This window comes from Felis catus, chromosome A1, assembly GCF_018350175.1.
Source record: "Felis catus isolate Fca126 chromosome A1, F.catus_Fca126_mat1.0, whole genome shotgun sequence".
NCBI classification, from domain to species: domain Eukaryota; kingdom Metazoa; phylum Chordata; class Mammalia; order Carnivora; family Felidae; genus Felis; species Felis catus.
Window position 1 is genome coordinate 92167398 of NC_058368.1, and position 11574 is coordinate 92178971.

General features: G+C 58.5%; 1 protein-coding gene across 4 annotated transcripts; it reads right to left on the reverse strand.

The window, feature by feature from the left end:
• Positions 1-1147: 1147 nt before the first annotated feature.
• On the reverse strand, positions 1148-10894 carry B4GALT7 (beta-1,4-galactosyltransferase 7). 4 transcript variants are annotated; one of them, XM_023254211.2, is made up of 7 exons: positions 10711-10853; positions 8785-8946; positions 6926-7288; positions 4031-4256; positions 2656-2739; positions 2283-2387; positions 1148-1849 (listed from the first exon to the last, which is right to left on the reverse strand). In XM_023254211.2, the coding sequence occupies exons 1-7, from the start codon at positions 10758-10760 to the stop codon at positions 1694-1696; spliced, it is 1146 nt and encodes a 381-aa protein (XP_023109979.1). In that variant the 5' UTR covers positions 10761-10853; the 3' UTR covers positions 1148-1693. The 4 variants fall into 4 exon arrangements, with proteins under 4 accessions (XP_023109979.1, XP_023109989.1, XP_023109986.1 ...); XM_023254221.2 differs by lacking the exon at positions 8785-8946 and having other exon boundaries at positions 10711-10894; XM_023254218.2 differs by lacking the exon at positions 2283-2387 and having other exon boundaries at positions 10711-10856.
• Positions 10895-11574: the final 680 nt, after the last annotated feature.

An 11574-nucleotide genomic window follows, 5' to 3' on the forward strand; every position in this document is an offset into this window, starting at 1 on the left:
TGCTGTTCTGCCTCCACGCTATGTTAAGTCCAAGATGATGCAGCCGGGGTTGTCCAGAGACTGGCACACAGGGAGCGCTTCGTTCCCCTCTCTTGGGCCTCAAGGTTGAGAAAGCCCCTCCCAGCACCCCTGCACTGTAATTAGTCCATCTGCCCCTCACTGTACTGAGAGAAGCTGAATTGCTGGGCGAGGTCAGTTGAGGATATGGAACCTCTGTTGTACATCTGAACAGATACACTACTCCATTATGCTGTGCTCGGGTGGTGCAGTGCGCAACGCACACAACTGCACCCAGCAGCACTGAGATCACCCTCTGAGGGGTAGTCATTTTGGAGCACAGCTGTTGAATCCATCCTCCTGAACTTTGGGACTTCAATCCCTTCCTCTAGCATTTAGGGTGTCCTATTTATTGTTAACCAAACCACCCTTAACCAGTCCCCAGACTCCTTTGACCACTGGCCCAAATCTTTGGCAGTCAAATGCCTTGAAGGAATGATCTGCCTTGCAGAGCCCCTCACCTCCCACTCTTGTTGGTCCCCGGCTTCCCTCCAGATAATTCCTCCAAGGTCACTCCCCAGTTCCATGGTCTCCCTCGGCTCCCCTCCTTCACCTCTCCTGGACATCGTGTGATCAGTGGTAATCTGCCCACATGCGGGGAACACTGAAGGATGCTCCTGCCTTTCATCTTCTCCCTCTCGCCTCAGAAACGTGGTCCTCCCACCCTCAAGCTATGACCAAGTCCTTGCTACCACATTTTGCCTACCCCGAGTCTGGTCCCGTGGGTCTAGTTCTGTCTCAGTGTGGCAGAATGAAGCCACCCCCACCCTAGAGTCAGAGCCCACCACGACCTGAGGGGGGCAGACTGCCCAGAAGGGCAGCGAAGCCTGGAGGGCTGTGGGAGGTGGCAGGAACCTTGGCCTTCGGCGTCTCTCCCACCTGAGGCTCCCCTGACCTTGGCGTCCCCAGCCCTGCCCTACCCCCCTACCAGCTTATAACTAAGAGAGGTGCCATCTTTTTCCCCCGTCCCCTTCCGCTCAGCCCCAGGTGACAAACTGGTGGTCCATGACACATTTGTTCGGCACGCCACTCTTTTCTGAAGTTTCAGTTAGCTGCTATCATTTAAAAACTAACTGATTTCACTCAGGAATCCAGAATTCAAGTTTCTTTTTGAGAACTCAGAAGATCTGGCCCACCCCAGGCCCGCATTCCTGCATGGTGATAGCCAGAGAGAGCTGGTCTCGGCTGTTCCCTTTCTGTGAGGCTTGCACAGAAACCTGCAGTTTTAACCCTCTGCATTGTCCTGGCCACCCATGTCAGCGGCCTGGCTTCAGAACTGCATCTTGGCACGAGGCCATCCGTCCAGGGGAAGGAAAAGCCCTTAGGTGTGGGCTTGCGAAGACGGGGAGAGCAGGGCGAGCAGGAAGGCGGGGCGGACAGTCCCAGGTGAGAGCCACGTCCCAGTCTCTCTCCATCACTCTTTATTGCTAGCAGCGTCCCAGGCACCCTGTGTGTGTCCTGTCCTGGCTCAAGCCCACCTCTGGGGGCTGGGCTGCTGCAAATGTGCGGCTTGCGGTCCGCTGCTTCAGGCCACCCCACATCCTAGGGGAGGTGGGCCCCGGGGCCTGAGGCTTTATCCAGAGCCTGAGTAAGCAGTGTGGCCTGTGGGCACAGGCTTCCTTACTGTCCAGCTGGCTCAGCCAAATGTGCACCAGGGGGTGGCAGCCTTGTCGCAGTCCAACATGATGTTGAGAACAGTGCAGGGGGCCCCGCCCACAGACAAGGCTGTGCGGGAATCCACACGGTACTTCACGGTGTTCAGGCCTCCCTCCCGGTCCACCTTGAACTGCTCCTGGGGAGGACATGGAGAGAGAGCATGCACTCAGGGCTTTGAGGCCGCCGGCTGCCCGCAGCTGCGCCCCACCAGTAAGCAAGAGGGCTGAGATCGTTCAGGTGGGCTAATATGGCTCCTAAAGAAGAGGCTGTTTGGGGGACGGTGGTTCCCGTGTCACAGGTCCGCCTGGGACGCTGGCACCGATAGCTGAGGCCCTCCCTTGTTCCCTGCCTGCATGGACGCTGAGGTCTCAGCTTACCCACGTGGCCAGGTGCCCATAGCGGCCACCAGCACAGGGCACAGTGCCCAAGCAGAATGCCCAGAGACTGGCCTGGGCCACGCAGGGGAGGGCAGGGCCATCTGGGCCGGAGGAGAGCTTGGTGAAACGCTTGGCCCTGTTGCTTCCCCACATCACCACCTAACCATCCCCAGTCAGGGGACCAGCCAGCACCTGTTTTTGAGCTGCGATGCGCTTCTGGTCCCTCTTCCGCCAGGCTGGGTCATGCAGGTGGCGAAATGTCTTGTACCCAGTTGTGATTCCCGAGGGGCGGAAAAGCTAAGAAGGCCAAAGAAGTTGGGTCAGGCCGCCCTCCTGGAGCCCCGGTTCTCACCGCTAGTCCTCTGGGGTCCCACCGCCTGCCACGGGCCACGGGCAGGGGCCTGTACTGCCATTCTGCAGAAGAGGTATGCCTATCGGGGGCCAGGCTGAGATCAGAACTGGGGGTGTCATCCCTAAGCCCCAGGAATGTCATCTGAGGGCAGGGAAGGGAACCCTGGGGCAGCCCCGATGCTGAAGAGGTGGGGAGCCCTGAGGGGAGTATTACCTGCAGCCCGGCCCCTTTGATGCGACGGTAGAACTCGTCATCTTCGCGGCCCCAGCCCCAGAAGCGGTTGGACATCCCGTTGCACTGACACAGAGACAGGGAGAGTCACTTGCCCCATCCTCCCAGGGCGCTCCCTGGTCTCTGACCACCCAGGAGTAGGCCAAAGCCCCCTTTCTCCTCCTCCTCCCCTGGAGGTTCTAATTGCACCCAGAGGCTTATAGTTCCCGCAACCTCTGAGCTACTGGAGGACAGCCATCACATGCCAGGCCCCTTGCCTGTTCTCATGGGCCCTTGAGTCTGTGTGACACGATTGGTTTCTCAAAAATGTCTGACTGGGGGCCCCTGGGGGGCTCAGTCGGTTGAGTGTCACTTCTGGTTTCAGCGCAGGTCATGATCTCACAGTTTTTGAGTTTGAGCCCCGTGTCGGGCTCCGTGCTGATGGCACAGAGTCTGCTTGGGATTCTTTCTCTTTCCCTCTCTCTCTGCCCCTCCTCTGCTCTCTCTCTCTCTCTCTCAGAATAAATAGATTAAAAAAAAAAAAAAGGCTGACTGGTGGAAGGCACCTCTTCAGGGCAACTGGCAATGGGCGGAAGTGCCAACTCCTGCTTGATTTCTGCCTGCCCGATACCCCCCTTTCTCCTGGGAGGCTCTGCCCTGGTCTCTTCCTGTGGGGAGAGGGGCAGCTGGGCCCTGCGACAGACACCTATTAGCCACCCAACTCAGGGCTTCATTTCTGTAAAGCTGGCTTCAGCCGCAGCCCGAAGAAAAGGGCAAAAGACCAGTGTCTAAGCCACTCGGTCCTTCCCACTCTCTCCCCTCACCCTCACCTACTCCCCAACCTCCCTCCACCTTCACTCCCTCACTGGCCCCCCCCCTCCACCTCCAGCCACAACAATGGACTCAGGGGTAGCCCCCTCTCCCCCACCCCTACTCAAGTCAGGCCAATCAGGAGCCAGGGTGGCGCAGTTCTGGGACTCCTGTCCCGGCTGCTGGGGAAGAGACCTCACCGTCCACTGAACCCGGGCCTGGGTGCACGCAGCGTGCATCCAGGATGGCCACCGTGCACCTCATAGGCCTGAGAACAAATCCACTCCAGAGAAAGCCGAGCTGAGAGACGTCCTTGGTGACGCTAAGAGGCCTGGCAAGCCACCCCTGAAGCCAGCCCAGACTGTTCCATTGAGAACCAACGAACCCCGAGTCTCCCGAAGCCAGCTCACAGGGGGTTCCCGCTACTGCGGCTGAATCCTCCCTGACTGGCTCGGTCCGGCTCCTGGACTCCCTTGACCGGTCAGGGCAGGACCCTCTCATCCGCCGGGCCTGGGACCGTCCCTCCTCCTGCCCATGCCCGCCCCAGGCGGGCGCCCCCCGGCCTCACCAGCTGGTAGTGCTGCTTGGAGAGCAGCAGGATGCCGCCCACGTAGGTCTTGTAGTGGTAGAGCGGGTGCAGCTCCGGGGAGGCCACGTGGAAGGGCCCGGCCTCGGGGAAGCCATAGTCCAGTTCCTCGTTGAGGGGGAGCAGGTCCACGTCGTGCATGGCGATGTAGTCCGTGCTGTTGCTGCTCTCCAGGAAGCCCACGTTGACGAGGGCCGCCCGGTTGAACCTGCACGGGTGGGGGGCGGTGAGGTCGCGCTCCCCAAACTGCGTGACAGCCTGTCCTCTGTGGCGCCCGCCCCCCCAGCGCCTGTGCCGCCTTCCCACCCGACGCCGACTTCCCCGTGGGGCTACCCCCCCGCCTGCCGTCTGCTCATCACACAGACGTCTACCGACTGCCAGCTATGTGCCAGACACCGTCCGGCCCACTGGGGCTACGGCGGAGAGAAATCAAAGCCCTGCCCTCCAGGAGCTGAGGTTCTGATAAGAGGAAACAGAAATCAATAAGGGAATATGTAACCAGCCAGCCAATGGCAAGGGCCACGGAGGAGAGAAGCGCGCGCAGGGTGAGGAGAGGAGAGCATGCTGGGGGGCGGGGCAGGTGTTCTTGCAGACAGGGCCAGCAGGAAGGCCAGGGTAATGGTGTGACATGTGAAGGCCTGAGGGAATGAGCCAGAAGCAGGTAGAGGGAGTGGGTCTCCAAGGAGAGGGGAAGGCAATTGCCAAGGCCCGAGGCAGGAGCGGACACCTGTGTGACCAAGCAGGGTGACCAGGAGGGCTTCAGGGATGAGGCCAGTGGGGGACTGGCCCCTGACAGGCTTGGGCTGTGACCCCGGTACCACGCAGGAGCCCCTGCAGGGCTGAGAGCAGAGCCAGGATGTGCTGTGACTTCCAGTTTAACAGGATCACTCTAGCTGGGGTGCTGAGAAGAGAAGGGAGGCTCAGGGTTGGAAGGCTACGATCATCTGGGTGGGAGACGATGGTGATTTAGCTCAGGGAGGTGGTGAGAAGTGGGCAGATTTGAGACACATTCCGAGGGACGGGGTGTGCTGAGGGAAAGCGAGGAGGTGACAATGACTCGAAGGCTTTTTGGCCTGAGCAACCGGAAGCGAGGAGCTGCCATCTCCTGAAATAGGGAAGAGGGCGGGTGGGAAAGCAGACATTCAGCCTTGATCATGTGAAGCTTGGGATGCTCGGGACCACCAGACGGAGGGTTATGTGGTGACCAGACACAGGGGGCTGGAGGTCAGGAGAGTGGTCTAGGCCGGGAATACACAGACTTGGGGGCCACCAGGGCACAGAAGGGGTTTAGTGCCACGAGGCCGGATGACATTCCCAGGGAGTGACTGCAGCCGGAAAAGAAGATGCCCAAGGACTGAGCCCTAAGAGCGCCAGTCGAGAGGTCAGGGAGGTGAGGTAGAACGGGCAAAGGACTTAGCAGAGGTGAGGAAGGAGGAGAACCGGAGTGCTGTTTCAGAAGTCAAACGGAGGTGTTTCCAAGAGGAAGAAGTAACCCACTTGGCCAATGCTACCTGGCGGTGGAAGACTGAGAACAGTGCTTGGATTAAGGAGGTGGGCTCACTGGTGACATCAGTGAGAGTTGCTTCAGCGTCAGGAGGGGGGTAAACATCTGAGGGGAACAGGCTCCAGAGAGAGTGAGAGGGGAGACAGGAAAGTTCTGCTCTGAAGGGGCTCAGAGCAATGAGGTGACAGGGGTGGGCAAGGGGTCACGGGGGCTTTTCCTTCTCTTTTTAGACAGGAGCTATTTCAGTATGTTTGCTAATGCAAATGCCCCAGAAGGGAGGAGAGAAAGGAGTGGATGGCTGAAGCGATGTCCTTGAGGAGGAGAGCGAGAAGGGGACCCAGCGCCAGACCGGAAGAGCTGGCCCTGGAGGGGCTGGGGCAGTGCATCCTCAGCATGGTGGGAGCCTAGTCTGTGAGCACAGAGGCTGGAGGGCTCACTTTCTTCCTGTTGGCTCGACTTCTCAAACAGGGAGCAAAGTCATCAGCCACGGCTGACGAGGAGAGGGACAGGAGAAAGGGTGCCGGGCTGCCTCAGAGGAGGAGAGGCAGCAGGCCAGAGGGCCCTCTTGGGCCAGGGCTCATCGCCGGAGGGGGGACAGCCAGCTGACCCAGAATAGGCATGGAGCAGCCAGCAGCAGGTGGGTCAGGGAGGTGAGAAGTGCGAGATGACGGATGTTAATGATGGACCGTGGACTCCAAGGTGGGTGAGGAGAAAGTGAGGACGAGGAGGGTGGGCTGTGAAGACTGGGCGGTACTGTGGCCTAAAGGGCCTGGTGGGGTCCAAGAGCCTTCGGGTCTGCCTCCCAGAGGAGCGAGGTGGAGGGAAAGGAGGTGGAGGTGGAGCGTGAGATGTGTGCAGTGGCTCACGGAGGGGAGCGGTGCGTGGTAAAGGGCAAGGACCCCAGGGTAACAGTAGACTGTGAACAGCTTCAAAGCTGTGGCCTTGACCCTGCCTTTCCCGAATCCCCACAGCCAATCCACTGGAAAGCTGGGTCTGTGCTTCCTCCCCATCACATCTCTCCACCCCTGCTCCCCTACAGCCAAGAGGCCCTCCCGTCCAACAGCCCAGCAGGCCTCCCAGCCCTGCCCCATTCTCCTGTTCTGGTAAAAGGTATTCCTCCTACGACAGCCATGGCGATCCTTTCAAAATGGGTATCACACCAGGACTCTCCTTAGCCCCAATCCTCCCCTCAAATTCCCGTCACACCGGCGAGAGGGGTTTACTGTTCCCACCCTCCCGCCACTGTGCTGGGTGGTCTTTCCCAGGCCAGGGGCGCCCCTGGCACTGGACCCTAGTGGGAGAGGGAGCAGCCGAGGGGCCTGGGCAAGGGGAGGCCTTGGAGAGGGGGGGCCGAGTTGGGAGGCTGTCCCTACCTGAAATGATCCACCTGGTTGAGCACATAGATGTGGTGCGGGACCTTCTTCCTGCTTAGGAAGCGGTGCATGTGGGGCACAAAGACCAGCAGCTCCTCGAAGCGTTCACGGAAGGGCACCAGCACTGCCAGGCGGTGGGGGCCCCAGGACGCGTCTTCTTCCCAGTGCTCGGGAGGTGGCTCCGGGGGGCAGGAGTGGGGTGGGCCTGGGGTCTCCTGCCCTTGTCCCCGGGCTGCCCGGGCCACGTCACCAGAGCAGCTGAGCTGCAGCCAGAGCAGGGAGAGGAAGCCCAGTAAGAGACAGGCAACGAAGAGGTGGAAGACGGAGCATTTCCGGGGAAGGCTGCTGGGGAGCAACCTGGACCTGGGACAAGAGCAGGGGTGGGGTCAGAAGGGAGAGTGGAGCCGGAGCCCTTTGGCAGACCCCTTCTCTGGCTTCCGCACTGGTAAGGTGCACATGACTGGTCTGCCCCACGCGCCTGGCAGTTAGTGCAGAAGCAACGTCAACGCTTTTGTTCATGCTGCTACCACACATCGGAATCCTACTTACTGCTCTAGGCCCAGGAGGTGTCACTGCACCTCCAGGAAGCCCTCCAACCCTGGGTCAGAGCTGCCCCAGTTCCTTCACGCCCTCTTACTTTCTGTAAGTGAGTCCGGGTCAGACCAAGAGCTGCTGGAGGGCAGGGGCGAGACTCCTGGTCTCTGGTACCTGCCGTTCTCCAGTACGGTGGCTGAAGGGTCTGAGCCTGAGCCGAGGGCAGGAGCCCTGCCTTAGAGATCCCACCCACCACCTTCCAATCCTCCTCCTCTGTAAGTTTACCCCCAGTATAAACCCTCACTTCAGTCCTGCTTCTCACACCAGAAAGGTCCTCAAGGCAGGGGCCTGGCATCAGTTCCAGGGAAAAGACCAGTGTTTACCCTGGGGAGATCCAACCTACCCCCAAAACAATGCAAGACCCAAACTGACAGTCGCTGTTCACTGAATGAGACTCCAATCTTCAGTCCAAGAGGCAGCTCATGTGACAAGGGAGGAGAGATGGGACAGGGAGAGAAAGATCAGGGCTAGGTATGGAAATCAGGCTCCGTTTAGAAGCTGGAAGTGCATCTGAATTGCTTGGACACCGAGGTCGTGCTGGGAGAGATCGCTGTCTGGCTTAGAGAGGTGGAATTTACCAGATTTCTCTGCTGAGGACAGAGGAGCTGAGGAACCTAAGACAAGGGAAGCTCTCTCTAGTCTACACCCCCGAAACAACCTGCAAAGCACTTTGCTTTATAGCCTTTGGGAGTCACCAGTTAGCTACAAGGTAGTATACATTCTGCCTGCACTCGCCCCCACCACTCACCCAGTGCCACACACTGGGTAACCCAGACCTTCGCCACTCACCATGTTCCTTCCTGCTCCAGCCCTGACACAGCCTGCCACTTCAGTCTGAGATGCCCTCTGATGATCCTTCAGAGCCAAACTCCCATGTCATAACCAGCAACGTCCCTCTACCTCAACTCCAACGTCAGGGCCAGCACTGCCCACCCTTAACATGCACACAAACGGACATGCATGCTCTCTCCATGGTATCTGGTCCTTCCTTCTTCGAAGCATTCAGAGTTCTGTAATCCCTTGTGTCCCTGCTGGTCGTCCCCCTAGATAAGCCATTCCTGTCTGCGGCCCCAGGACAGTTTAGACAGCAAAGGGCTTGCTTGGTGAGTTACAGGAAGGGTTCAAGCAGTCAGGGCATGCTTTAAGTCACACACCAGAGCCAGACCAACTCCTGACTTTCTCTAACACACAACTGCCAACCTGGAAGCCAGCAACCCTGAAGCCAGGTCTCACACACAGCAGAGGGGTGGCCAGCTAAGACTTACCCCCCATTGTCCTGTGGTGGGGGTTTCCGCTGGGGAAGAGCGGAGCCCAATTCTGCCAGTGGCCTGGGAAGGCTGGAACCTCTACAGATTCTCCCTCGCCCCCTGGGTTCTTTCTGGGGCTGGGGTGGAGACCGGGGATATGGACATGAGGAAATCTCCCACCTTTGGGAAAAGAAGCAGTGACCATCATCCAGGGGTATGGCATGGATTGGGCATTCCGTGCATTGTCACACGCTATTGCTTCAGCCCAGCTTCCCTTTGCAGGATCACATTCTCATAGGCAATCTTATTCTGGGCTTTAAGGGCCCAAATGGCTGAGCAACTGAATTCAGAGCCAAATGTCAATTCCTCAGGACAGCGGACACCGAGAACTCCTGGTGCCGCCTGGTGGCAAACTCCAGAACTGCAGTCCCAGCTGCTCCCAGGCCCAAGGCACCCTGCTCTGAGGGGCCGACTAAGTGAGGTTTATCTTCATCAACCTGTGCCCAGGGCTAGAAAAGGCAGAGTCAAATCCAGCTGGGCTGGCTCCAGAGCCAGCACTCTTAACTGCTACGCTAGCCTGAATCTGTTGCCTGGACCTTTGTACCCCTGTGTCAAAAGCAGGAACTGACAGCAGTAACTTTTTCTGGGAACACAGGTATGTTCCAAAGGTTTACGGAAAGGGATGTGGAAATGGAAATTCTCCTCTATTACCTTTTGTTTCTGCCCTTACACAAATCTTAGTGATACAGGTTTGAATATCAGCTGCTCTGGTTACAGCACCTCCCAACTGCAAAGGTAGATACCTCCTGCCTGCCAGGCACAGTGTCAAGAGTGTTACATACGTGGCTTCTTTTAATCCTCATACAGCCCTGTAGAGTAGATATTATGATCCCTGTTTCAGAGATGGAAAAGCTGAGGTCAGAAAGATTAAGTGATCTGTTCCTGGTCACATGGCTGTTAAAGAGGATTCCTGCCCAGGGCTGACTCCACACTGTCCAGGCTTTCTTTCTATTACATTCCTGTCTTCCTGCTTCAACGCCAAGTCTGCAAAATCCCCCAAACACAAGCCTTTTGCCCACTATGTTCCCGAATCTTTTGGCACCTGGCAAACTTAAGAGACATACGGGGGAAGAGGTGATATTCACTGGGCGGAGACCCACTATCTGGGTGTGTGTCCCGGGTGAGAAGAGTTTTGGGGGCACATCTCACGAATGAAGTGTGGGTGTTCTCCCAAATCTAGAAAGCCGAATAACTCCCCTACCCCAATACTGTTTAGGAAAACATCATCAGCTAAGGTCTGGATCAAGTTCACACCTAACACATGCAGGAGGTCCCACTCAAGTACAGCTGCACCGGAAATGAACCAGCATTACGTGTGAGGAGTGCCTAGTTCGTGCCAGTGGCCTACCAGGCTAGCATAGAGATTCTTTCTGGTGTGTTCTTCTGGGCGGTCAGCAAAGGATGGGGAAGCCTGAAGGAGGATGGGGTCTGAGGTTACACGGATGTGATGGGGGGAAGTAGACACCAGAGAAAAGGAATAAAGACCCTCAGAGGCCGGGGGCAGGCAGAAAGACAGAGATCCACTGAGAGAGGTCAACGCAGTCAGAGACCCGTACGAAGACAGATGCCAGCGGAGAAACACAGACACAAAGAGACCCGCACCGAGGGACAGACTCGCAAAGAGAGGGACAGAAACTCACAAAGGGAAGTCATCGGAGAAATACAGACCCGCGAAGTGGCGGAGACTGGTAGAGACAGAGACCTACACGGAGAGACAGAGACCCGGTATACAGAGCGAGCCAGTGGCCCACTGGGAGAACCACAGACCCTCAGAAAGCCCCGCAGCCGGGGACGCGACGGCCTCGGGCTCCTAGATTCCGCGGGGCGGCCCGGAAAGGATCGGCACCCGGGAGGACGGGGCCCGGGCCGGCCGCCGCCGCTCACCTGCCGTCCTCCCAGGGCAGCTGCGCCGCTTTCCTCCGGGAGGGGAACATCGTGGGGGGAGGTGGCGGCGCATGGGACTCGAGCTCCCAGCCGGGCCGGCCCGGCCTCCCGGGCCTACGCGGCGCCTCCGCCTCCCGCCCCGCCCCGGCCAGTCCGCCCCGCCCCTCGGTCCGCCGGGTCCGCCGCTCCAGCCGCGCCGTGTGCTCCCGGGAGCCGCAGCTTCAAAGGTTCCGCGTTCCAGGACCGCTTGAGTGCTCCTGTCGCCGGACCTCTAACTGCCCACTGGGGGGAACTGCTTGTTCTCCCGGGAAACCGAGACCTCAGAGGGGGCTCACGTCACTGGGCCGGTACTGTACTTAGACTCCAGATTTCCAGCGCTCTGGCATGATCTGTATCTCCGTCCTGCCGCCCCCTCCTCCTCCCTTCTCGGGCCCAGGTGGTCCATGCTTCCTCCCGTAGCAAGATCGGAGGGTGGCAAGGCCAAGCTCTGGACTCCGACTTGGGTTCAGCCCAGACCCCACGTAGTGGTTAGGAGCCAAGCACTGCAGACAGACTGACTGGATTCGAAACCTGATTCTGCCAGTTCGGCTGTGTTTAGAGGGCAAGCACAATCTCTTGGCATCTTTCCTCACTGGCATGTATAAATAGTTCCTGAGCTACACGTTGCTGTGAGGGTTAATGGAGAACGTAACATGCAAGGATACTTGGCACAGTGCTGGGCACATAGGCAACGCTATGTAAACGATGGCCCTTACACAGAAGAGGGGTACTTGGGTGGGGTTGTTTGAAGGGGGAGGAAGATTGGGTTCTTAGATCCGTCCTGGCACAGTGTGAACCTAGTTGGCTGGGCCAGCCTCCCACCTG

What these genes read in the sequence shown, in the direction of transcription:
- B4GALT7 (XM_023254211.2), bottom strand. Translation starts at nt 10,760, where the DNA reads ATGTTCCCCTCCCGGAGGAAAGCGGCGCAGCTGCCCTGGGAGGACGGC. An exon ending in CTGCCCTGGGAGGACGGCAG is followed by an intron (nt 8,947 to 10,710) that starts GTGAGCGGCGGC and finishes CTTTTCCCAAAG; the next exon opens with GTGGGAGATTTCCTCATGTC. An exon ending in CCAAGCAGCACTACCAGCTG is followed by an intron (nt 2,740 to 4,030) that starts GTGAGGCCGGGG and finishes TCTCTGTGTCAG; the next exon opens with TGCAACGGGATGTCCAACCG.